Here is a 26,796-nt window from a genome sequence, read left to right as displayed (position 1 = left end):
GCGTGTGTGTGCATGTGTGTGCATGTGTGTGTGTGTGTGCATGTGTGTGTGTTCGTGTGTGTGTGCATGTGTGTGTCTGTGTGTGTGCATGTGTGTGTGTGTGTCTCTGTGTGTGTGCATGTGTGTGTCTGTGTGTGTCTGTGTGTGTGTGCATGTGTGTGTGTGTCTGTGTGCGTGCGTGCACGTGTGTGTGTCTGTGTGTGCATGTGTGTGTGCGAAAACTTCCAAGAGAGTGTGCGTGTGTGTGTGTGTTCATGTGTGTGTGTGTGCGTGTGTGTGTGTTCGTGTGTGTGTGCATGTGTGTGTCTGTGTGTGTGCATGTGTGTGTGTGTCTCTGTGTGTGTGCATGTGTGTGTCTGTGTGTGTCTGTGTGTGTGCATGTGTGTGTGTGTCTGTGTGCGTGCGTGCACGTGTGTGTGTCTGTGTGTGTGCATGTGTGTGTGCGTGTGTGTGTGCATGTGTGTGTGCGCGTGTGTGTGCATGTGTGTGTGTGTCTGTGTGTGCATGTGTGTGTGTGCATGTGTATGTGTGTGTGTGTGTCTGTGTGCGTGCGTGCACGTGTGTGTGTCTGTGTGTGCATGTGTGTGTGCGTGTGTGTGTGCATGTGTGTGTGCGCGTGTGTGTGCATGTGTGTGTGTGTCTGTGTGTGCATGTGTGTGTGTGCATGTGTATGTGTGTGTGTGTGTCTGTGTGTGTGTGTGTTGCATATTTCCATCCACACTCAGTTTTTGCTGGGAAAATAGCATCCCAAGGGGCCCCATGGTTTGAGAGCTGGAGGAGAGAACTCGAAACAGCCCAAATTAAAAATATTTATTTCTTAACGGTTGAAACCTGTGTAGGGGAGGCCTGGATAAATTAATGACGTTTCTGTGGTGGTAGAGGACAGGAGGGTGTCATCAGTCATTATCTGATTTTTACAAGTGGCAGATGTCCCTTACAGGAACATTTGCTTGAAGTTATGCTAAGATTAATTTATATTCCTGACACACAAACCAGGGAAAGCTTTAGGGTGTAATGTCTGTTAGAACTTTCTGCAATGATAGCAATATTCTGCCCTGTCCAATGTAGTAGCCACTTGCCACATGTGTCTACCGGTCACTTAAAATGTGGCTAGTGGTACTGAGGAAGTGAATTTCTCATTTTATTTAATTTTTACTGTAATTCGAATAGCCACACGTGGCTGGGGGCTACCATGTTGGACAGCACAGGTGGAGAACACTGGTTGTCGGTCTTGGCTGCACATGGATGACGGAGTAAACAGGAGAAAATGTGCTCCCACACGCCCACCCTCCTGCCCTCTAGGAGCCTGACCACTGAGACGTGAGCCCAGTCCCAGTCCTGGAGCAGAGAAACATCTGCTGTGGGGACCAGACACCCCGAGAGGAGCTTTGTCCCTGGAACATGGGACTTCCAGAAGGGCCCCAACCCTGGCCTCAGCGTGATAGGGGTGTGAATCCACTTACAGTGACCGGCAGATATTTTCCAATGTGCCCTCATCAGGGATGTCCCCAGCATCACATGTCCCAGACACATAGAAAGAACCCAAGCCCCTGTCACCTGTAGATGCATCTCAGAGAGGAGAAGGGAGCGGCCTATGTCCAGTCTTCCCTCCCCTCTCGTCCCCTCGTCCCCAGCCTCTTGCCTCACTGTCCCCACCGAGCTTCCTCCTCACTGCCCCGCCCCCGCCCCTCACTGACAACCACTGGGGTCTTCAGCCCCTGCCTCTCCGTCTTTTTCTCTCGTTAACTCTTCTGTGCGTCTGTCCTTTCTGACACGTCTTTTCACCTCCCTCCCACGTGTCCCTCCTCCTCCCTCTCCTCTCCTTCCCCTCCTCTCGTCTCTTTTCTCCACAGACTTTCCTGGCCTCCAGCGGGGGACTGTATTGCCTGGGTGGAGGCTGCGGGAACGTTGTAATTCCAGGCTGCATGAGCCTGCCCGGCACGCCCGCCAGCTCTCTGCCCTGCAGCTTGCATGCTTAGGCCTGGCTGCGTGTATTGCATGGGGCGGACCCAGCACTCAGGCGCCCTTCCCCACAGCAGGCCCTCTGAGGGGCTGGGGTTAGGGTGGGGGTGGGGGCTCTGCAGTCAAATGTGCATGGAAACAGTGGCTTCCTCAGAGCCCTGGGGAGTGGATCGAGGGTTCTCCTCAGCACCCTCTATGCAGATGGGAACACAGTCCAAAAAGAACTGTGATTGCTGGCATGGGACCTCAGTGACGTTTCATTGGGCACCGGCCTTTGGGGACACAGGAAGCGGGGCAGAGAGAACTCTTCCCTTCCAGAGTTGTCCTTGAGTCTGAGGCTGGCATAAGGGCAGAGGCTTGCCCGGCTTAGAACTGCCGTGTGCAGGGCGGGAGGAACGGGGAGTGTCCACGTCGAATTTATGGTGACAGAGCAGCCAAGCTTTTGGGAACCTTTGCACTGGGAGGGCACTAAGGCAGAGACTGCGAGAGGGCCACCAGGGTCTTCAGCTCGGTGGCAGCTTGAGGAGAAAGTGAGAGGAGCAGGAGGCCCCAGAAAGGCAGGCAGTGGGCCTGGTGCAGCCTCACCCCAGGGCGGACCCCTGCTGCTGCTCCCGAGCATGGCTCACCACACCGCTTGCCGCCCCCGTGTCCTCCTCCCCTCCTCCCAGCAGAACAGCCCAGAGCCCTGAGCCCAAGGACCGTCCCGAGCTAGTGGACAGCAGGGGCCATGAGGTGGGGCTGGAACTGCCCCCCGCCATGGACATCCCCCAACACACACACTGCGCCTCCGCCCCGCCCTGCCCCTGACCCCTCTGAGGAGCCGCCCCAGACTGACCTCTGGGGCTGCCGCCCCGCAGGACCCAGACGAGAGCGCCCGCATCTCCAGCGCCTTCTTCCGCCTGTTCCGGGTCATGAGGCTGATCAAGCTGCTGAGCCGGGCAGAGGGCGTGCGCACCCTGCTGTGGACGTTCATCAAGTCCTTCCAGGTGCCAGTGCCCCTGCCCGACAGACCGGGGCCGGGAGGGGCCTGCACAGGGACCTGGAAACTGCACTTATCTGGAGTGGTCCCTAGGGACATGGTGTCAGCCCAGGGAGCCACCCCAGGGAGAGCTCGGGTGAGGCAGGGCTGCAGGGCAGGGCGGGGGAGCCCATGGCACTGACTCAGTCCCCCCCAACAGGCCCTGCCCTATGTGGCCCTACTCATTGTCATGCTCTTCTTCATCTACGCTGTCATCGGCATGCAGGTGAGAGGCAGGCGGGGTTAGAGGGGGCATCTTAGACCCCGAGGAGGCCTAGTCAGCATGCAGCTGGACCCTTCAGTCTCCCTGCCACCTTCATCCTGGCAACCCAGGGGGTCAGCTGCCAGACCGAGAAAGGAGATGTGCATTTCACCCCCAGATGGCTGCAGGGTTAGAAGCCTGGAAGCAATCCAGGAGAAACCCCAGCATTCAGATGGGCAGCAGACACCAGATCGTGTCTCCAAGGCCCCATCTCAGTCCAGCCTCTCCTAACAGCCCTTCCGTGCACCCCCATACACACACACATTAAATCCCTGCTCTGTGCCTGCAGTTGGGAAAACTGGTCTACCCTCCTACATTTCTTTGGCTTGATGGGAAGAACTTCATCCAACCTAGAAAATAACACAATTTATTTGGCTTCCAGTCCAACGTGGCCTGAAGTGAAGAGGATGTGGGGGAGGTAGGCGTGAAGGTGGGGAGCAGGTCAGACAGGAGAAGGAAGTGGGAGATGAGCTGAGGGGACATTATTATCTAGGTTCTGAAGCCAAAGCCCTTTGTGATTTGCAGATGTTTGGAAAGATCGCCCTGGTGGACGGCACGCAAATAAACCGGAACAACAACTTCCAGACCTTCCCACAAGCTGTGCTGCTGCTTTTCAGGCACGAGACCCCCACTGCCCAACGCCACTGACCAGTCCCGCCTTGGCTCTGCTCAATCTGCACTGTAGGCAGGGCTGGCTTCACGGTGTGCCACCTGCACTCAGAGGGGCCCTCTGCTTGGTTTAATGTTCTGCCGTCCCTGTCTTAGAGATTTTAGTCATGTTTGCACTGGGCCCCTCCACTGAGTAGAGTGCTGCATATTCCTCAAATCTCAACCCCTGAAGCAGGAGACAGAGGTCGAGTGCCCCTCCCGAGGCATGGTCAGCACAGGCTCTCTCTCGCTGTTCCCCCTCCAGTGACCTGAATCATGGATTGATTTTGCCCCTCCAGCCAAGAAACCCCTTTTCTGTAGTTCAACCCCTGCTTGTAGCACTCAATGAGGATAGAGCAGAGGGGCTTCAGTGCAGAGGGGAAACCGAGGCCCAGCTCACCCTGTGCTATGCGGTGAACTTGGGAATCTGGCCTCCCTCCTCCTGGGGCTGCAGCCCCACACCCATCAGTCCACGCCCTGCTCCCGACAGGGAAGAGTGGACAGGCCGACAGCAGCCTCTCTCCTCCAGGTGTGCAACGGGTGAGGCATGGCAGGAGATCCTGCTGGCCTGCAGCTACGGGAAGTTGTGTGACCCAGAGTCGGAGTACGCCCCGGGCGAGGAGCACACGTGCGGCACCAGCTTCGCCTACTACTACTTCATCAGCTTCTACATGCTCTGCGCCTTCCTGGTGAGAAGCCTGCGGGGCCTGTGGTGCCGGGGGAGGGCCTCGATGAGCTGAGGCCGGAGCGCACCTGCCTTTCCCTTCCTGGCCAGCTTCTGCCTCTCCAGGGACCCATCTCAGAGACACGGGAGGTTCTGGTCAGACTGTTCCTGTTTTGTCATCCTGGGTGTGGCTTTGTTTTGTGGGTGCTTTTTCATGCTCCAAAGGGCTTGCCAAAAGTTTTTATTATTTTTTTGTTAGCAATTAGTAATCAAAAGGAATTTAATGAGGCTCTTTCTTAAATAGATGGGGCTTCCTAGACAGCTATTTACCCCTAACTATTCCTTGGAAGAGAGAGTTGCCTCATTATGAGGAGGCTGTGACTCTGGAAATGGGGTCCCATAGGAGGTCCTCGTTGGGGTTAGAAACAGACCAGATCATGTGGAGACTGCAGGTTGCCAACTGCTCACGTGGAGGGCAGAGAGCCGGCAGCATCCATTGCCCTCATTCCTTCAGTCTTTCCTCTCTCTTATATTTGCTCAAAACAGTTATTTGAGTGTCTGATGTTGCCTGGTCCTGGGCTCAGTGCTGGGGTCAGGAACATGAATATGACACAGTCCTGGCCCTGAAGGGGCCCTCACTGGGTACGAGTCAAGTGTAAGCAAACCTCACAATTCAAAGGGACACCCAAAATATACAGAAAAAGCAAGAGCAGTGACAGGGCATGTCCTGGGGGACACAAGTAGGGGAGAGCATCTTTCTGGGGTGGGGGCAGGAGGCTGACATTGGAGTAGCTTCCAAAGAGATGCTTAAGTTGGGTTTTAAAGAATGAGCCCCAGCACCACCGCAGAGAACACTGACTGTGCAGGAGCACAGAGCCACGACACAATGTTGCTTGTGTGCGGAACGTGGGTCATTCAGAAGGGCTGGACGAAAGGCACAGGTCGCGAGAAGCCGTGGCCCCATGCTTGGTGGACATCTCCCAGCTCCCCCACCTGCTCCCTGTGTCACCTGCCCTTCCATGTTAGGAGCCTTTGGTTCTCCTCTTGCAGATCATCAACCTCTTTGTGGCCGTCATCATGGACAACTTTGACTACCTCACGCGGGACTGGTCCATCCTGGGCCCTCACCACCTGGATGAGTTCAAGGCCATCTGGGCAGAGTATGACCCAGAGGCTAAGTGAGTCCGGTCTGTAGGCTCTGCGTTGGGCCCTCTCTAGACTGTTCACCCTCCATCCTAGACCCCGCCCGAGTGTCCGTAGGGATCACTCTCCAGTTTGTTAGGTATGAGTGGGCTTCTCCTTCTCTCTTCATTTATTCAAGGATCCAGATCAGGGAATCAGTCTCTCGGGGTTGGATGGGACCCCACAGCCTCTCAGGGTGGAAACCCCCTTGACTTTATTGGGAATAGGGAATTGGTCATACAGCTTCTGTTTGGACACTTCTAGGAATGGGAAACTCAATACCTCACCAGGCGCCCTAGACCCTGGCTACCCCCAGTGTGGTCCTATGACCAGCAGCATCCGAGCATGAGTAAAACACAAAGTCGCAGGCCCCATCCAGGCTGACTGAGTCAGAATCTGCATTGCTATTAACCTGGTCCTCAGGGCATTTGTATGCACATTGGGAACCCCTTTTATGTTCTTGCTAAAAAAGGTAATAAGTTCATATTTAATGAGCATCTCCCAGGTGTTGGGCACTGTGTTCAACACTACATGTATCCTTACAACAACCTATGACATGGGTCTTCTGATCGTCTCAGTCTCCCAGATGAGGAAACTGAGGTTCGGAGAGGTTAAGTAATTTTCCCTGAGTCATGCAGCTAGTAAGAGATGGCTCCAAGATTCAACACAGGTCTGTCTGGCGCCTTTAGCAACTATGCTGTAACATGCTTACATCGGGGGTTTGAAAAGCTACTTGCCTCTACCAGCAACACATGAGTCCTAGCTCAGCCCTCTGGGGACAGGCAGGGAATGTTTAATCTCTTTTTCACAGCCAGCCCATCAGAGAGAAGACGAAGCTAACAGGACCTTCCAAAACGATTGTTCTCAAGGCAGGGTACACCTGCTGTTCTCACCCTGGTCATCTTTTCATCTGACCTTCCTAGTCGCCCAGCTTTATGCCTGTTTGGGTTCATGGTCCCGTTGAAAATGTGGTTTCCAGCTTTGGACCAGTCTCTGGAAGCTGGCTTCCACCTCCCTTGATCCATATCCTCTACTATTAATACAGCCCAAGAGCCCCCTATCAGCTTGACCAAAATCAAAGGAAGGCCTTGACATGTGGAAAATGAGATCCAGATTCCAGGCCTGGAGATCCCATATTCCAGGGAATGCCCCCCCAAAAGAGAACCTCCATTTGCCCAGAAAGAGCCCATTTCTGCTGGTGGGCAACAATGAATCCAAACGCTGTCTCTTCTCTTAAAAGGGGGCTGGGCTCCCACTTCCTACACACGGTTGGAAAAGAAGCACATGTCCCCTTTCTCCCGGCTTTCTTCCCCTTTGCCCATTCTCTGAGTGGAGGCAGGGGGAGGCTGAAGGAGGGGAGGTTCCGGGTGGGGGCATCCCATGTACAAATCTGCATGTCCTCCTGCAGGGGAAGAATCAAACACCTGGATGTCGTGACCCTGCTGAGAAGAATCCAGCCCCCTCTGGGCTTTGGGAAGTTCTGCCCGCACCGGGTGGCATGTAAGGTAACCAGAGCTGCCAGGGAGGGGTGAACCTGGGACAGGAAGAGGCTCAGGGGCTGTATTAGTCTGTTTTGTGTTCCTATAACAGAAATACCTGAGACTGGGTAATTTATAAGGAAAAGAGGTTTATTTGGCTTATGATTCTGGACAGCTGCATCTGGCACAGACCTCAGGCTGCTTCTACTCATGGTGGAAAGTGGCAGTAGCCAGCGGGTACAAGCAGATCACATGGTGAGAGGAAGCAAGAGAGAGAGAGAGAGAGAGAGAGAGAGAAGGTGCCAGGGTCCTTTAAACAACCAGCTCTCGGGCTGGCCTGGTGGCGCACTGCTACTGTGCGCCGCTTGGGAGCACACCAACCTTCAGGGTATCCCTTGTTTGTTCCTCTGCAGATGACGAGGTGACAGTGGGGAAGTTCTATGCCACATTCCTCATCCAGGAACACTTCCGGAAGTTCATGAAGCGTCAGGAGGAATATTATGGGTATCGGCCCAAGAAGGACATTGTACAGATCCAGGTAAGCCCAACCCAGGTAAGATCTTACTGATCCAGGTCTCCAGACCCCAGTTCCCTTTCCATGTCCTTGAGGGATAGCACCGAGGTTTGCGATCCCATTGCCGGTCCCCGTCCAGTACGGGCGCGACACTGAGGGTTGCGATCCGTTGCCGGACACGAAAAAAGACAAAAAGGAAAAAAAGAAAAAAAAAAAAAACAAGCTCTCACGGGAACTAATAGAGCAAGAACTCACTCATTAATCCCCCCTCCCCCAGGGAGAGCATTAATCCATTCATGAGGGATCCACTCCCATGACTCAATCAGTTTCCAACACTGCCACGTTGGGGATCAAATTTCCACATGAGTTTTGGCAGGGACAACACATCCAAACTCCATCAGGGGCCATGGCAGGGAAGATGGTGACGGCCTGATGGGATGAGACATTTTAGAGAAGGGATCTCTTGGGTCTCCAGGTCCATCCCTGAGGACCTAAAGTCTTGACAATGTCTCCCAACTCATCATTCCATCTGCTCATGAAGCCTGCACCCCCAGCCCTCATATTCCATCCCCTCCCGGCCCACAGACCGGGTGAGGATGATCTGCCAAGCTTGGCCTGGTCCCAGCTCAGCAGCAAGCCACTGCCTCTCCCTGCACAGCGGCTGGTGGGCATGAACATGCCCCTGAACAGCGACGGCACAGTCACCTTCAACGCCACACTCTTCGCCCTGGTCCGCACAGCACTCAAGATCAAGACAGAAGGTGAGGACCTCCAGCGAGTGGCCCCCTCCCTTCTCTCACAGGGTGTTTTCTGGTGGATTCTGCCAGATTCTCAGAGCTCAAGGTTGGATTCAAGAGTTGTGGAGAGAAGCAGAGGGAGGTCCCCAGACCATGGCCATAAAGTCCACACGTCCCTCAGGGCTCAGAGGGAGCCTGAGAACTCTTGGCAGGGCAACGGTCACTGAGGATCTGCTCCCACATTCCTCAGCTATGTCTGTGGGCCAGAGAAGTGCCGGTGCTAGTGCAGGGTGGGGGCGCCATCGAGGCTCGGCTCTGGGCAGCAGAAGAGGCGCTCAGGTCGCACTGGGCAGGCTGAGGGGAGTCCACACCCTCCCCCACTAAACCTGCAGGTCCTCACCTACTGGAAAGGCAGATAGGGCAGGAGCGGGGGGAAGGAGTCAGGGTGGTCTCTGTGCTGCTCCTGAGCCCTTGCACGGGGCTCTGGCTGCATCAGGGCCATTCCTGCATCAGTACCATTGTAGGTGTCTGTGACAGCCACAAGGTAGGTTTCCTTGGGGAGGCAAGAGGAGGAAGGCCAGGAGTCAGGGAGGAGCATGTTACAGCAGCAGGAAGGCTGCCTGGGGGCATTCGGGACAGTGGGGAATTGAAGGTTTTGGCGAGGAGAGCAGATGACAGCCTTCAAAGTCAGCTGCTCTCAGCACCGGAAGCCAAGGCTTGTGAGGAGTAAGTACATGGCCCAAGAGTTGGCTGCCTCAGCGGGGCAGAGACATCCTTACCCCATTGCCAGTGAGTGCCCAGATCAGCAGCTACCACAAAAGAAAACTCAGCCAATGTCTGCTGAGTGAGTGACTGGCTCTCCGAGAGGTTTGGAAAGTGCTGGGTGGCCTTGTTGAGTGCAACTGGCTTGGCTTGGAGGACTTTGAGGCCACTCCTGCCTGTCCCTTGCCCCAGGTAACTTTGAGCAGGCCAACGAGGAGCTGAGAGCCATCATCAAGAAGATTTGGAAGAGAACCAGCATGAAGCTTCTGGACCAGGTCATTCCTCCCATAGGAGGTGAGTGCGGCTGTGGGAGACCAGAGCCTAGAAGCAGCAAAGAGAGAGGGCAAGGCGCTTCCCCGAGAAGCTGCAGGGGAACCTGAGACTGGCCCAGACCCTCCATAAATACCTCGGGTAGACCCCATAGGCACCCTGCAGGACAGCTGCCAGCCTCAGGGTGGAAGGTGCCCATTGACCAAGTCAGCAGGACAGGGGCAGTCTGGGTGCCCAGGCCTGGATGCACCTGGTTCCCACTCTGAATCCAGTCGGATTCCCACCAACCTTCAGGGTATCCCTTGTTTGTTCCTCTGCAGATGACGAGGTGACAGTGGGGAAGTTCTATGCCACATTCCTCATCCAGGAACACTTCCGGAAGTTCATGAAGCGTCAGGAGGAATATTATGGGTATCGGCCCAAGAAGGACATTGTACAGATCCAGGTAAGCCCAACCCAGGTAAGATCTTACTGATCCAGGTCTCCAGACCCCAGTTCCCTTTCCATGTCCTTGAGGGATCAGTTATAGTGGCACAAAGGGAAGAAAGGAGCCAGGTGTGAGGAAATGAGATGACAGTTCTGGAGGGTCCACGACGGAAGATGTGTCAACCTCAAGAGAAGAACCAGGAGCTCTTCATCTCTGCATTATAGGACCAAAAAAGAAAAGAAAAGAAACAGGATTTATTCAAAGGAGAGACAAGTTAGATAAGAGCAGTCATCTCCAAAGAAAGCAAATCCCCCAGAGGCCGCTAAAAATGTTCCACTGGGTATGAAAATAAAACTTTAGAACTGTTTTTTTTAAAAATCTCATTTGGTTTTTGTTTCTATTTTTTGTGTTCATTGTAATGCACATAATTTATAAATTTAAAAAGATACTCGCATTTGGGCTCTGTGCTCAAAAATTTATTTCAATTTTATATTGAAACTTTTATTTCAAAGCAATCACATACTTTAAAAAGTTGCAAGTATACGCAATAGACTTTTTTTCCCTGAACCATTGGAAGGTAACTTCAACCTGATATTCCATCATCCCAGACACTTTAATGTGCATTTCCTGCCAACAAGGGTATTCTACATAATTCTCCTCTATAACCACAATACAAGTACAACCATCAAAATCAGGAAATGCACATGGATACGTTGCTACCATCTTATCCTCAGACCCCATTTAAGTTTCACCAGTCCTCTCAGTAATGTCCTTTATAGCAAAAAGATCCAATCCAGAATCACACATTGCATTTAATTGCTATATCTCTCGTCTCTCCCATTTGGAAGTTCTCTTTCCTTAACACTTTTGAAGACTACAGGCCAAGATTTCCCTCAGTTCAATTTGTCTGATGTTTCCCCATGCTAGATGTAGGATATGCATCTTGGATAGTTCTCATTGCAAGCTATCAGGTGACACCAATTTTGATTTGTCCCATATGGACTTTGGTCACGTCAAAGAAATGTATTAATGGCATGTGCAACCAAATGAGATCATGATCGTCTAGAAGATTGATCTGAGTGAAAAGAATTCTCAACCTAGAGGCCTGGGGAGGGTATGAAATCCCCACCCATGGGGTCGAGAGAAGACTCCTTGCTAACAATTAGGGTGTGGGCTATCCCAGAGGCTGGAGCAGGAGCTGGTGGCCCCCAGAGCCTTGCGACATTGAACGAGCCGGGAAGGAGAGCAGGCCCCGAGCTGGGGCTTCAGGAGAGCACTGGGTGCAGGGATCAGAAATGAGTGGGGCTGTGGGAGGCTGCTCTGATCTCCTCTCTTGGACTGGAGGGGTCACTGGGTCACTTTTCCAGGCTGGACTGCGAACCATCGAGGAGGAGGCAGCCCCCGAGATCCACCGCACCATCTCAGGAGACCTGACAGCTGAGGAGGAGCTGGAGAGAGCCATGGTGGAGGCTGCGATGGAAGAGGGAATATTCCGGGTGAGGGCAGGCCATTGCCAGCCCTAGTGGCCTAAATGCAGCGAGCAGCAAAGTCCCACAGGGAGGAGGGCCGGGAACCCACAGGAAACGGGAGTCGAAGACCCCCCTCTCCGCCTCACCTCCACCTCTTTAGGGACTCAGAGTCAATGAGCCCACCTACTCAAGCTGTCAAATGTAACATGCCTTTCCCACCTTCACCTGCCAAGCCTCACCGCTCACTTCCACTCACCTCAAGCCCTGGTCAACGTGCCATCTCCTGGAGACCCTCGCTACCAAATGCTCCATGTGCCTCCGGTTGCACCAGTCCTCGATCCTTAGCTCTGTCTGGTGTTTCATGTGACACTGCAGAGATGGGAGGTCCCTCATGACCACTGAGACAAACTCTTTTGGGGTTGTTCATAGGGAAGTGGGGGCCCACAGAGATGATGTGAAGTGTCCAATATCACTTAGTTAGTTCCAGAGGGAGGACGAGAACCTGGTTCTGTAGACGCCCAGTTCAGTGCTCTCTCCACCACTCCACATTGCCCTGTCCGCATGTTCATGTCTCCTGTATGGTTCCTTAGGTATGTAGTGTCTACCCCATCAAATCGAGAACTTTCTGAGGATGGGGACTTTTCTCTTTCTGGTCTCACCACTCAGTCCATTCTCCTCTGGCCTCATAGGATTTGTCTTCCAACACCATCACTTGTTTCTAGTACCATCGCCCCAGGGTGACAGCCCCAAGCACACCCTCTGCCCTCATCCCCAGACACTGCTCTCAGCCCTTCCACTCTCCTCATTGCCCCTAGAGAACCGGAGGCCTGTTTGGCCAGGTGGACAACTTCCTGGAAAGGACCAACTCCCTGCCCCCCATCATGGCCAACCAGAGACCCCTCCAGTTTGCTGAGATAGAGATGGAGGAGCTGGAGTCGCCTGTCTTCTTGGAGGACTTCCCTCAAGATCCAGGAACCAACCCTCTTGCTCGTGCCAATACCAACAATGCCAATGCCAACGTTGCCTATGGTGACAGCAACCATAGCAACAGCCAGATGTTTTCCAGGTAGAGGCGGCACCTGCCAGCCCTGGGTGTAGGTGTGCTGGGATAGAACTGGTCGGGCAAAGTTAACAGGTTCCAGGCTGGCTTGGAAGGGGGCACCCGAACATTTTTAGGGTGTCCTTGCCTGTCTTTGTGCCCTTTGGGATCCATCCTGTACCTTAATGAAAGAGGCAGGCCTGGACTGCAGAGATTCCCGCGGCCAGTAGGGGGCAGCCTCATGTCAGCACCGGCCCCAGTGCAGAGTGGTTCTTTTATTCCGTCATCCACAGCAGGTCTAGGAGCTGAGTGTATCAAGCATACTGCAGGTTACAAGGAGAGGCCCTCCACTGGTGGCACATACCACAGAAAACTGTGGACAATAAGGTTCAATCACTGGATTTGGGTTCCCAGGAGAGCATCTCACCAGCCCCGGGCTGTAGACTAAATATGATCTGTGATTACATAAGTTTCATGAAAAATAGCAGGATAAGGGGAGAGCTCCGCAGCATTCATAACCTAGGGGCTGGGCTCCACGCAGAGCTTCTAGATAGGAAGCTGGTTGATTGGAGGTCTCTTTGACCTGGAAAGGCCAAGTGCCAGGCCTCAGGAACGGGCAGCACAGGGCAGAAGCCAGGTAATCAGCTGTTCCCCATGGCCAGGGCTGCCTGCACCCCCTCAAATCAGAGAGACCCCTTGAATTCAGCCCACAGCCTTGAAGGGTGCATGTGCCTTTAGGTCTCCCTGGTGCAAGGTGTCATGGAAATACAAGAGGAAAGAGCACTGGGCCCCACCCTCAAGGGTGTTATAGTCCAGTTGGGAGATGTGCCATGTGACAGGACTGTGACCAAATGCATTTGGATTATTTCCCTTAGAGTCAGGGCTGGCTGGAGCAGCGTGGTGGGGGTGGCAGCCCTGGAGTAAAGGCCACTGCACTGTGATGGGTCCAGACCCTGAGGGAGAAGGATGTTTGGGGCAGGGATAGAAGGAGAACGAGCAGCCTGCTCTGGCTCACCCGGCCTTGCTTCTGTTTCAGTGTCCACTATGAAAAGGAGTTCCCAGGAGAGACGGAGACACATGCTGCCAGAGGAGGAGTCCTCAGCCAACCTCACGGGACCCTGGGTCAGTCCATTCTGTGCTCCTGAGAAGCCGCGTCTTCTCTCAGAGGGAGAAGCCTTCTCCCAGAGCCCCACTCTTTCTTGACAGTCTGGGAACCTGGCTGGGAGGGCTGGCTTGGGAGCCTGCTGCAATGGGAACCAACTGGGCCCAGAAATGGGACAGCTCTCAGGGCCAGCTCCTCAGCCAGGCAGAAGAGGAAGGCACCATCTAGATGGCTGAGTGAGGTGGGAGGGAAAAAGCCCTGAAGAGCCCTCCACAGACCTGTCAGGAAGCTCACCCCTGCCCCCCATGTCAGCCCCAGCACGGGAGTCCCTTCTTTTCTGCTCCAGAAGGCCCCAGAGGGCATCCCCTGGACAAACTGACACCTGAGAGGCTCTGGGGCCCTTCAACAGATGACTTGCAGTCTCCCAGTAGGTCCCAGATCACTGTGTGACAGTAGGAGCCCCAAGGATGCTGGGGTTCGATAGTCATAAGACACTTTTCTGCTCCCCAACACACGTACTTTCACATGCACATACACAGGAACACACTGAGGAGCAGCCTGGCCAGACACTCTGGCTCGGATCCCCTCTCCCAAACCCACAAGGACAGAGACCATGACAAGTAGAGTCGGGGCAGCTCTGCCTGGCCTGGAGTTGGCTGGGCTCCATCAGGTGTCCACATTCTAAGACACCTTCCATAGCCCCGAGTGTGGCCGGCCAGCCACGTGAGGCTCTGTCAATGAGGGGTGCCTGCCAGGAGTCAGCAGCCCCTCTTGACCTTGCCCCATTTTGCTCACAGGAGCCCACAGCAACCCATGTGTGCAAAAGGTGGAGGGACAGCCGACCCAGAGGGTGGTGCCTGGAGGCCAGGCACCTCCTGCCCCCTGCCAGGTAACAGGGGCAGAGGCCTGGGAGGAAACTCCACCCAGAGACCCTGCCTGGCCTGATGCTTGGAGTGGGGCCACAGCAAGGGGAAGGGCTTGGGGGTTCTCCCCTTTCTGTGGGTTTTGGCTGAGGCTCCTTTGGGTAAGCTGGGATTTGGCTGGATCCATGGGCTTCAGCATCCTTGTTGGGGTCTTTGCTTTTGTTCATTTGGAACAGCACCCCAAGGCAGGGCCTCCTGTGCCTGAGGGAAACAGCTCCACACCAGGGTCTCTGCATGAGCAAACAACCCACGACAGGAGCACCGGGGACAGTGCTCCCAGGGGCGCAGCTCCAGCTACAGCCCAGCTGATCCGAGAGGTGAGGCAGGGGCTGGGACAGAGCAACGGGCTGCATTGAGCGGTGGCCCCATGATAGCTTGGTGTGGCCAACAGAGGCAGGGCCTCCCAAAGGCGGCTCCCCAGGAAGACCCTCCCCTCCTCCTCTCCTCCCGCAGGCTCTGGTTCGAGGGGGCCTGGACACCTTGGCAGCGGATGCTGGCTTCATCATGGCAACAGGCCATGCCCTGGCAGATGCCTGCCACATGGAACCAGAGGAAGTGGAAGTTGCAGCAACAGAGCTACTGAAAGGACGAGAGTCCCCAGAGGGCGTGGCCAGTGCCCTGGGATGTCTGAGCCACGGGTCTTCCCTGGGCAGTCGGGACCAGCATCAGGGCTCTCAGGAGACCCTTATTCCTCCCAGACTGTGAAGCCCACACAGTATCAGCATGGGCTTAGAGCCAGCATGACCACAGGGAGGGAGATTGCTGGAGCGAAGAAGGGTCAGCCCACCACGGTGGCCTCCCTCCCTCCCTCCCTCCCAGCAGCTACATGCATGGGCTGAGTGCGGTTGGTCAGGAACCACCTCAGACAGTCAGGAGGAAGTAGATGACAGGCTCTTCCCCTCACCAGCAAAAGACATGATTGGATGGAGCTTCTAATGTCATTCAAAAAGGCCTGGTTGGTGCCAGTGTCTGTGTGGCAGAAGGCCACTCCCACCAGCAGGGCATTAAATTCTCCAGGCCTGTGACACCAGCACCTGGCCTCTGATTGTCTCCTTTTCTGCACTTTTCTACACTCACTCTACCCCTGCCCCCATCCCCTGTGGGCTTGGGAGCTTGGGCCTAGGAGAAAGACAGAGGAGCCACCTGGATTTTTATTCTACATGAGGCAAGGACCTTTTGTGGAAAGTGTGGTTTTCCTGGAAGTTCATGGCCAGGTCCTAGGAAGGTCTGGTGGCCTTAGAAGCAGTAGTTCCATGCCCAGGTCACACCATGGCCAACCTTTTTTGAAGCTGTGACCGTGTCTCACTGGCCAGAGTCCACTGCCAACACAGGCCCGCAGAGCCCTGTTTATGGCCTTGGATATCAAAGATCTGCAGTCTATAAGGCGCCCCTCATCCATACCAAGTAATGATGAGTAACAGTGGCTACTGTTTGCCAAGTGCCTCCAGTGTGCCAGCTGCATACGTGATCTCATGCTGGGGGTCTTATACATGGTACATACTAAGCACTCTCACATATGATATCCACTTTATTCTCGCCACAACCTTGTGAGGTAGGTGTGGATTCCATGTTAATGATGAGGAAATGCAGGCGCAGAGAGGGGACACGACATGCCAATGGGGCACAGCTCGGGAGAGGCAAAGTTAGGGTCTCCCGGGCCCTCTGAGTCCCCACGGTGCCCCGCCCCCCTCACTGGACTGTCCTTCAGTAAGCATGTGCCAAGCACCCCTCTGTGGCAGGTGCTGTTAACCATGTGGCCTCCTCATGCAGACTCCTGGCAACCCCCCAGCAGGCTTCTTGGCTTCTGGGGCCTGCCCAGGCTGCAAGTCGCACAGAGCAGGGACAGTCATACCCTTGGTGCACTGTACACCCAGTCTCCAGCCTCAGCTGAGCCCAAAGCTTCCTGGTCCGTGGTCAGTGAGGCTGCTGCTGCTCTGCTCTCTCCTCAGACCCCAACACCAGTAGCTTGCCTCTTTCCCTCCTCTGCAGAGAAATAGAAGCCTCCAGAAGGTCCCTCCCTGAGCTCCTGCTCTGACACTGCTGAACTTACCCACCTCTGCTCTCTCCCTCTCCTGCACCCCTCCGGACTCAGTGGAAGCCAGGCTCTCCCCTGGCCAGCTACTCAGACTCTACCCCAGCCAGGATCCCCTCTCCCTGCCTCTACTGGCTCCTTCTGTGTATAAAACATTCTAGGGGCTTCCATCTTAACAACATGACCACGCAGCCACGCTATATCTATCTATCCGTCCATCACACCCACTCACCTACGCAGCAGCTCACCCACCCACCCATCCATCTTCCATCCACCCATCCATCCATCTACCTACCTACCTACCTACCTACCTACCTACCTACCTCTTTCCATCACTAAGGATGAAACGTCTTACCTGGGTGGTCTCCTTGTCTACGTTTCTGCCTCCTGCCCCACTCCTTCTCTGAAACCACACTCACCAACTGACAATCTTGTTGCTACTTCAGTGGACCCTTTTAAATCCTTACATTACTTGATTTCAAGGCAGCATTAAATACGATCTGCTGCTCCCCGCTTCCTGAAATGTCCCCCCAAGTCTCCAGTCTCCTGAATTTCCTCCTGCCTCTCAGGTGCTCCAACTTGCAGCTCCTTGTGTGTCCTCCCTTGGCCCATCTACCTCTTAGGTAGGTTCTGTCTCCTTGATTTTTTCTTCTCACTCAGTAACACTCCCAGGGTGGTCTCATCCGCTCACATCTTAGTTGCATCTATGTTCCAATAATTCCCAAATCCATATTTCTAGTCCAAATCTCTCCTCAACTCCAGATCTCTGAACCCTACTCCTCCCGGACAACTCTACACGTATGTCCCACTATGCCTATGGCTTACCTTGTCTAAACGTGTCCTCTTATCCTCTCCCCAAAGCTCCTCTGGTGCTGCTCATCGCAGAGAAGCACACTCCTTGTCCAAACCACACGTCTGGGTGTTGTCCTGGACGCCCACCTCCTCCTCCCACCCTGCCCCATAGATCCGCCCTCCTCAGTATTTCTCACACCTGTCTCCCTCCCGTTTTCCCCATAGTCACTTTCCTGATCCTTTCCCCTATCATCTCAAGCCTCCTCTCTTTTCTTCCTCCCAGCCCATCTCTGATCTTTCTAATAAGAAGAACCTATCACCTTATTCCCTTGCTTAAAACTCTTTGGCACCCCAAAGCCCTCAGAACATCATGCAAAACCCTTTCCTGGGCTCGCCTGCCTCTCCCACACGTAGCCCTACCACAGTCTCCTGCTTACCCTCCCACTCTCCTGCTTCCCGCTGCCAGAAGGAGCTGCTCTCGCCTCTGAGCTCGAGTGTGCAGTCTCTCTGGAAACTTCTTGAGCCCTCTACCTGACTGACCCTTCCTTCAAACCTCAGCTTTGCTGCTACTTCCTGCAGAAAGCTTTCTCTGAACACCCACATACTCTCTGTAGCTTGGTCCAGAAATTTGGCACACCGTTTTTCCCCTGTCACCGCAGGGGTTGTGACCGTGTTGTAGCTGCTTATTTATTTTTACCATGGCCAGAAGCTAGGCTCCACAAAGCAGGAGTTCACAGCTATCCCCTGGGACTAAGCACTTTCCAACACTGACTGAAGGCTCAGTATCAGCTTGTTAAATAAATGCAGAAAAGAACTAGGAGGTGTGGACCCTGCGCTCAGCAGGCTCTGCAGTCTTAGCTGCTTGGCTGGCCAGGAGTAGCCCAAGGGAGGCAGGGAGGAAGAGCTCTGCCCCTGCAGAGACAGACTCCACGTCGTGGCTCCCACGTGCAGGAGGGGGTGTGACCCACTGCAGCCACTTGCCCTGCCTCCCACTCAATGACTCAACTCTAAGGGAGATAAGACAACGTGGGACAGAAGTGGAAGAGCTTCATATGCCATAAAATTCTATAAAAGCGTATTTTTATGAGGGACCTGAGCAGCTTACATTATACCTAACATGTACAGAATGCTAACTATATGGCAGGCCCTGTTCCAAGGGTTTTGCATATATTAATTTGTTTAATCCTCTTAACAGTTAAGAAAGGTATCATCACTGCAAATATAACAGACAAGGTAAGTACCTTGCCTAAAGTTACATGGCTGGTAGGAAGACCGAGGTGGGAGTCACACCCAGGCAGTTTAGCATCAAATTCCATGTCCTTAACGGCTGTAGTATTTGTCAAATCTATGCTGTTCCTCCCAGCCAGACTGACAGGTTTGTATATACTCAGGCTCTGAGGAAACTTTCCTATCTCTCAGTTCTTCACCCTTTGGAAAAGTTCAGGCAGTTTCCTTTGCAACATGTAAGATGTTCTAATTTATCAGAATGTGCAAAATCCTGCCTCTACCCCAGCTTCACTTGAAGTAATAGATGGGTTTCCACTTCTAGGGCTGCCAGGCTTCTCAAATGAAGCCTAAAAGGAACAAATTGTGGAAGGATGAGGGCTGAGGTGGGAGTGAGGGGGAGTGGGCAGATTTCAGATGAGACAGACACTGCCCCCCTCCCCCGCCTCAGCAGGACCACCTGATAGAGATAGTGTATCCCTAGGAGGAGGTGGGGCCGCCATCTGTCACCTGGGGGCAGTGTCTGCTGGACCCCTATCTTCTCCCTGACAGTTCCCTGCAGACTTGGGGTCCAGCTGCTGGGTAAGGAATCTGCCAGAAGGGGCGGGGATGTGGCTGGCAGGAGGGTGGGCACAAGGCTGCATGCTGGGACTGTGGGGACTAGGACAGCCCTCCATCTGGAAGGTGTGGAGCTCAGACGGAGGGTCCCTGGGAAGGCCAAAGAGGACGGGCCCAGTTCCAGTCCATCCTCAGAGGAGGAGGAGCTCCAGGCTCTGGCCCTGGCGCATTTTCAGGCCTTGCTCTGAATGGGGCTGAGCGACTCCTGCTGAGGTGCCTCTCCTGGGACTCTTAGAGAAGGGACATGGCTACTCTCTGCAGGGTGCTTCAGAGCAAGCCTTGGGAGCCAGCTGTTTGGGATCTGAATTCACTCCCTACCTCCATGCTGCGTGATGGCAGGCAGCTGACACAGCCCTCTTAAATTTCACACTGCCCTCATTCCTGCTTCTAGAGTCACTGTAACATATGAATGTGACAATGCAAGGACGTAGCACTTGGTTAAAAGGTATCATTTTATTCATCAGATGCTGGCTAGTGAGAGGGCCAGACCTCTAAGACAAGAGAAAGCCAACCTTGGGGGGCTGGGGGGTCCTGGGCCTCTCAGGGGAAGCAAAGCAGCCGTGACATTCAGCCCACATACCTTAGCACCAGGCCATGTCCTCATGCAGGGCCTGACAGCTGTCCCTGACCATCTGTGGATGTAGAGGCTGGCTCCTGCCTTGGACCACTGAGGAAGACACTGCCAGCCCAGAGCTGACCTTGACCCCAACCTGTAATTCACAGGGTCTTGCCCCATTCTTCTGGCTTCTGATCCTAGCAACAGGTCCCTCCTGCCTTGGGGCTGACAGCTCACAGTACCAGGTGACTCCCCCCACCCTGCCATAGGTCATCCTTCTGCCTTTTCATTGATGAGGCAACTATGGGATAAGGTCCTCTAGCTGGTAAGTGGCAGGGCTAGGATCTGTCCCCAAGCTTTCTAATTTCATTGCTTCTTTCCCTTAGGTCATACAACTGTGCCCGTAAATGGAATTTAGAATCCAGCTGAGAAGACCATGGCACAGAGGCATTTTGAAAAGAAATTGGCCATATATGCATGGGGCAAATAATAATTCTGATGTTGAACATCAGTTGAAAACGCAAGGGTGTCAGCAGCACGCTGGTGGGACAGACACTGGGGTCTGGAGGGTTCAGAGGAGAGAGGACTGACTCGGGTTCGTTTAAAGTCAAGTGAGCAGAAGGGGAGATTCCGGTGGCAAGAAAGGAAACCAAGACGCAGAGAAGGAAAGAGCCATATACATACACCCCACATCACTGAGTCAGCGAGAGGAGCCAGGAAAAGACCTCAGCTCCCTCAACCAAGCTTCGGAAAGGCCACAGTGAAATGTGCAGGGTACAGCCAAGCAAAGACCTGGACTTGGAGGAAACCCATTCCCATTTCTAGTTGTGTGTTCCTCTAAAAATGCCTCTGCATTTCCCTTGTCTGTAGAACAATGGTAGCTAACACTCATCAAGCTCATTAGGTGCCTTCCCTTTAATATCTCATTTCACCTTTGCAACACCACCTATAAAATGGGTATTATTGTTAATCCCATTTTATGATAAGAAAACTGAGGTTCAGAAAAGCCGAGTGAATTGCTCAAAGTCACTTGGCCATGAAATGGTGATGCCAGGTGTCTAGCAGGAGCCTGGACACTATTCTTAAGCGGCTTATGCTTGTATTATTGTGAGGATCACATGACAATCTCCCCCTCCCCCCAATCCCCACCTCATCCTCTACTAATCTGGCCTGAGCCCCTTGCACATCCTGCCAAGCACCAGCCCAGCCACGCTCAGCTCAGCACCTCCCTCTCGGCCCAGGCTTCCAGCCTCTCTCTGGCTTCCAGCCCTGTGCCTCCCTGCACCTGCCTCTCACAAGCCTTCTCTGATTGTCCCAGCAAACTTAGTTGCGACTTCCTTAGTGCTCTTACAGCACTTGATAACCCGCATTATGGCATTCATTACACTGTATCATGATTAGGGGGTTGCGGTTTGTTTTTTCCAAGTATCCTGTGAGTTTCTTAAGGACAGGAACTGAGTCTTTAGCAACTTTGTATCCCCAGCAAGGAAAAAAGGAAGGAAGGGGAAAGGAAGGAAGGGGAAAGGAAGGAAGCGGAGGAGGGTGGGCAAGTATAAGAGACTGTACCAAGTACACTACTAAATAATATGTATTAGATTGGATCATTTGAAGTTGCCAATATTCTATCCCTTTCGATGTACAAAATGGCAATTTTATAAGGTTTAACCTAGTATAATGCGGGTGGGTTCCCCCACTGTCCAGCACCACCCGAGTACCACCACTGCCCCTCTGGTGATCCCTGTTTCTCACCAAGTTGGGCATCCCATGCAGGGTGTTTCTTGGGCAGTGTGTGGACTAAAAGTGATGGGGGGCTTTCAGCCCCTGTTATTGAGACCAGCTCTCAGCCTCCTCTGAGTGGGGAGGTAAAGGCTGAGAGGATGAGGAGTGGTCTGCATTTGGGGGCCCAGTGCCTAGCACCAGCCACCAGCAGAGGTTGACTGCCTCTGCAGCAAGACCTCCCTCCTCTTTCCAGAGCACCCCAAGTCTGGTCCTCGTGTCTTGGGGCTTGACTCCTCGAAGGCCTGGGCCCCCCATCTCTTCTCTCTCCTCTGCCAGTCCAGGGGACCCTCATCAGTCTGGGAGAAGGAAGGATATGGGAGACAGATGATGATGGGTCTCTTCCGCTGGGTTCTTTCTAGTTTTGGTTATGACTTAAACTGTTTGCTCCACCCAGTCCTGGCCTTCCATTTGGATCCTCCAAATTAGTTTGGAAGTTAAAGAGGGGGAAAAGTTCTTTCATCCTTCTTTGCATCCTCACTAGATCTATCCTAATTCCCTAATTCCTCAAGGCAAAGTGTCTCCTCTGTCTCCTCGGACAAATGTCAGGAAATATGGGTGTTGGGGAGAGGACACAGACTAATGTTTCAAGAGTTATTTCACCTCAAGCCAATACACTGTCTGGGTCAAAAGGGCCTTTGAAATGCTACTAAACCACTGTGTGAGACCCAGCACACACGCTGCCTGGGGCTGGCATTCATTACCAGCCCTTAAAATTCCCAGTCTGGTTGCATTTGTGGAAAGCTGGCACTTTAGAGGTTAACCTTGTGTGATCTTCCTCCCAACAAGCTGTCTCCAAACCCCTCTCTCCCTGCCTTGGGTTAAATGTCCCTCCCAAACTTAATTCCCACTGTAAGGGTGGAAATCCTATCATGATAACTGAAAGGTGGGGCCTTGAAGAGGTGATTAGATTGTAGGACCATGCAGTAGTGAATGGATTAATAATGGTGGTCATAGGCATGGTTCTGAGGGCTTTAAAAGGAGAGCACACGAGAGGTTAGTCTCTCTCTGCTCTGCCATTTTCTGCCATGTGAGACTCTTGGGTCACTGTCACCACCACCAAGACCCTCACCAGATGTGTTCCCTGGACTTTGGACTTCCCAGCCTCCAAAACTGTAAGCAATAAGTTTTGTTTTCTTTATAAATCACCCAGTTCCATATATTTTGCTATAAGCAACAGAAATGGACTAATACACCCCCTATTTTTTAAAGTGTTAAATGCTCATTTGCTGGCAGTTTGCTCTGCAGGATCTGGGTGAGGCAAATGTCTATTAAAACCCAAGGAAATGATGTACCCTTGGGAACCGAAAATCACTATCTCCCAGGTCAGGGGGAGGGTGGTATTTGTTAACTTAATCAGAGGGAAGGGGCTTACAAGGTGGTATCTGACGGGGGAGGGGGATGGCTCCTCTGGGGCCCTAGCTGGGAGGCCCACTCATCACCAACCCCCCTTCCCTCCTCTTCCCTTGTCCCCAGGCCTGTGGCTCCATGTCTTTGTTTCCCTCTGTCCCCTGGCTTTCCAAGCCTGGCCTCCTGCCTGCTCCTCTTTAGTGCCCCCTCTCCTGTTTCGTGCCACCTTTCCTTCTCTGTGCTTCTCTACTTCCCTGCCATTGTCCCCCTTGTGGGAGGGGGACCCTCAATGAGCTGACAGACCATGTGGCACAGGGGAGAGAGCCCTTCCGGTGGTCAGGACTCCAGTTAACAGTCCCCATGACCCAGGATAAGTCACCAACCACTCTGCACCTCCATTTGAGCAAAGAAGTTACAGCAAGTTACTTTATTTTTTTTTAAAAAAGCCGCTTCAGTGAGCTACACTGGCACTAACAACTCTAAGCCCCTGCACATAAACTGCACATATTTAAAGTATACAATTTGATTAGTTTTGACAAATACATACACCTATGGAACCACCACTACCATCAAAATGATAAACATATCCATCACCCCCAAAACTCTCCTGGTGCCCCTTGGTAATCCCTCCTGCCCCTCCCAAGTCCACCCTCTGCCCCTGCCTCCCTCCCCTTGCCAGGCAACCTCTGATCTGCTTTCTGACACTATAGCTTACTTTACATGTTGTAGAATATTTATATGAGTGGAATTATACAGTATGTGCTCTTTTCGGTCTGACTTCTTTTACTGAACATAATTAATTTTGAGATTCATCGGTGTTGCATTATGTTCACTCCTTTTTTTGCTGAATAGTATTCCATTGTACGATATACCACAGTTTCTTTGTCCATTCCCCTGTGGATGGACATTTGGGCTGTTTCTGGTTTGGGTCTGTGACAAAGCTGCTGTGAACATTCATGTACATGTCTTTATGTGGACACGCAAAGCAGATGACTTCTTAAGATGCTCCTCTCACTTTCCCAGCTGAGCAGCTGCCAAGGCCAGATCCATTCTTTTCCTGCATTGTAATTCAACATGCAATGAAACCAGCCATCAGCTGGCTTCAGTTTGAACCCTGCTCCACCATTTGCAGTGTGATCTTGCACAACTCTGGGTGCCCTGGTTTGTTTTATGGGGGTGATAGTTGTTCCTACCTCCTACGGTGGCTGCAAGCATTACATTATAGTATGGGTCTGAAGCATTTAGCACAGTGCCCGGCACAGTGTTCAGAAATGGTAGCTGTTATTATCTTGCATATGCCTCTGAGGAGATCGAAACAACGCAGAATGGCCTTCCTCTGGGATCTCTGAGCAGTTACCCTAACTCTTTGTAGTGGCTCCATTCACAGGGGAGTAACTGAGTCGCAAAGGAAAGAGTGACTTGAATAGGGTCAGTCTTTGAACTGGGGGTTAATGCAGTTGTGTCCTGATACCCAATGCGGTGACTATTTCCCAGTCAGTTGACAGGCAGTGGCAGAGAAAGGCCCTTGGAGTTTTCCAGTTACTACTCAGGGTGGCTTCTGAAGACCCCTAAGGTGCAGCTTAGCACAGCTGACCAGGAGACTCAGAGCTCCTAAAGGGTTAATACAAGTCCCCAGGACTCAGCAACTTGGAAACTTGGCAAAATCTTAGTTAAATCATGAGGGAAAGAGATTGGGGGGCGGGGGTGGTAGAGAGGCCCCTTGCCCTCTGCCACCTGCCCTACAGGGCTCCAACTAGCCCATGAGATCAGAACCCAAAAGGGGCTTCTGTGTGTCTCAGGTAGGCAGGTAGAGTCCTGGAAGCACTTGGGCCCTTTGGCACCAAAAGGGGGGGGTAACCCACAAACTGTTTTTCTATTCTCTCACACCACAACAATCAACACAGAAGACCAAAGATGTGGGGATTTCTCCCCACCAGCAAGGAAGCAATCAATTCTGTGGTGGACACCAGCTGGATGTCCTCCGATTCAAGGCAATCCCAACACCATCTACCTGAGGGTGGTGTCAGATTCCATGGATCGAGGGCTTAGTCACCAAAATTGCCTCCCACTTCTGATAACAATCACAAGCCCCAGGTTAGTTTACCTGTGCTTCTGACCAACTGGCTACAAATTGGAGTCCCCACAACCCCCTCCTCAGGTTCGATGCACCAAACTCAGGGAAACACTTACTTAGGTTTACCAGTTTATTATAAAGGATATTACAAAGGATACAAATAGAGACATGCATAGGGTGAGGTATGGGAGAAGGGTGCGGAGCTTCCATGCCCTCCCCGGGCGCACCACCCTCAGGAACCTGCATGTGTTCAGCTCTCTGGAAGCTCCCCCAACCCTGTGCTCTTGGAGGCTTCATTTTTATGGAGGTTTCATGACATAGGCATGACTGAAGCATGGACAGCCGTGTAGAAATGTGACACTAGCAGAGTGAGCAGGGAAGCCCAGCAAGGCCCATTGGTTCAGATTCTTCTTGGCCTCTCTGCAGCATTCCTTCCTTCGGGAATGTGGTGGGACCCCTTCTGGAATGGGGATCTTATGACCTACACCCATACAGAGTAGGTCAGAGAATTTCTTTATGGTCAGCTCCAAGACAGAAAGGTGGGGAAAAGTTAGAACAAGCCAGCAACCATGGACAAAAACCAAAATTTACATATACACAGGCATCGTTACAGATCAGGGCTTCAAATTCTGTTTCTGCCCCCTACTAGCTGTATCAGAGTAGGCTAGACTATTCCATGGGCACATACAACCCATAAGTTCAGTGGATTAACACAATAAAAGTTTATTTTTCATTTACAAGCTATGAACAGCATAGGTGTAAGGGTGCCAGTGGCTCTTAAAGCTTCCACCCGCCATAAGTTCAGTGGATTAACACAATAAAAGTTTATTTTTCATTTACAAGCTATGAACAGCAGAGGTGTAAGGGTGTCAGTGGCTCTTAAAGCTTCCACCCAGAGGTAACACATCTCAGTTCTGCCACATTGCATTGGTTAAAGTAAGTCGCCTGGCCACAGCTAACATCAAAGAGTGAGGACATGCAGCTCTATCGTGTGCCAGAAGGCAGAGAGCCAGAAATAACTGCTAAACAGCACTGATGACTACTACACTAGCAAGGTGAAATTTGAGCCTGATTCCTCTTCTGCAAAATGGGATGATAAAGTATTTACCTCATAGATTGTTGTGAAAATTCAATGAGAAAACTTCTGTAACACTCTTGGCACAGTGTGGCACATGGGGTGAATACAATAAAATTTAGATCCCCTTCTAGGTAAGCCCGGTAAAGCTGAGGCCAGGGGTATGTGTGTACAACAGATCTCCAGCATGCCAAGGCTCCCTCCTGCAACTGCAAACACTTGCCCTGGTTCTGCAGGCCCCCTCTGATTGGTCAGCAGAAGATGGATAACTTTCTACAAAATCTGCCTTCTCCCACCCGCTGGATCTGACACTGACTGCTTGGGCCAGGCAAACCTCATTACCATATCTCCCTTTCCCCCAGCCTCATTCATCCTTCTCTGAAACCTCCTATCCCTCCTGGGTCTTCTTTATCATAATCCACCCTTCTGTCCAAGCAGAGGATAGAAGCCCATTGAAGAAGGGATAGAGAATCCAAGAGAAATGCAAAGGAAATTAACATCTACTTTGTGCTGAGCACTGTGCAGGATACTTGGCCCAGGTTACCTCATTTCCACCTCACAATTCCTCTGTGATGAGGTGAGTGTGATAACCCTCATTTTGAGATGTGGGAGCTCATGCGTAGAGGGGTACATAACAGGCCCAGGCTTGCAGAGCTAGTAAGTGGCAGGGCTGGGATTTGAACCCAGATCTCTGTGACTCAGAAGAACACCTAACCTAACCTCAGAAGTTAGGTTTCATTCAGACCTAACTTATCCCCCCTTTTTTCAGGGGGGAGAAAGGGCAGCTAGCTGGTATAGGGACCAAACCCTGAACCTTGGTGTTATCAGGACCATTCTCTAAC

General features: G+C 52.6%; 1 protein-coding gene across 1 annotated transcript in view; it reads left to right on the top strand.

The window, feature by feature from the left end:
- CACNA1S (calcium channel, voltage-dependent, L type, alpha 1S subunit) overlaps positions 1–15,490 on the top strand; it is a 71,567-nt gene extending 56,077 nt beyond the window's left edge. Inside the window, exons 29-44 of the mRNA XM_008581052.1 lie at positions 1,854–1,910; positions 2,820–2,948; positions 3,141–3,206; positions 3,768–3,859; positions 4,420–4,579; positions 5,605–5,732; positions 7,145–7,241; positions 8,387–8,489; positions 9,420–9,521; positions 9,818–9,942; positions 11,292–11,420; positions 12,209–12,459; positions 13,469–13,554; positions 14,332–14,423; positions 14,634–14,774; positions 14,911–15,490. Of these exons, the coding sequence (XP_008579274.1) occupies positions 1,854–1,910; positions 2,820–2,948; positions 3,141–3,206; positions 3,768–3,859; positions 4,420–4,579; positions 5,605–5,732; positions 7,145–7,241; positions 8,387–8,489; positions 9,420–9,521; positions 9,818–9,942; positions 11,292–11,420; positions 12,209–12,459; positions 13,469–13,554; positions 14,332–14,423; positions 14,634–14,774; positions 14,911–15,162 (2,010 nt within the window). The 3' untranslated portion in view covers positions 15,163–15,490. The remainder of the gene's footprint in view (positions 1–1,853; positions 1,911–2,819; positions 2,949–3,140; positions 3,207–3,767; positions 3,860–4,419; positions 4,580–5,604; positions 5,733–7,144; positions 7,242–8,386; positions 8,490–9,419; positions 9,522–9,817; positions 9,943–11,291; positions 11,421–12,208; positions 12,460–13,468; positions 13,555–14,331; positions 14,424–14,633; positions 14,775–14,910) is intronic.
- The last annotated feature ends 11,306 nt before the right edge of the window (positions 15,491–26,796 follow it).

The sequence above is a fragment of the Galeopterus variegatus genome, unplaced genomic scaffold, assembly GCF_000696425.1.
Source record: "Galeopterus variegatus unplaced genomic scaffold, G_variegatus-3.0.2 Scaffold2242, whole genome shotgun sequence".
Classification (NCBI taxonomy): domain Eukaryota; kingdom Metazoa; phylum Chordata; class Mammalia; order Dermoptera; family Cynocephalidae; genus Galeopterus; species Galeopterus variegatus.
Note: the sequence above shows the minus strand (reverse complement) of the source record. Positions and strands in the feature narration are given on the sequence as shown.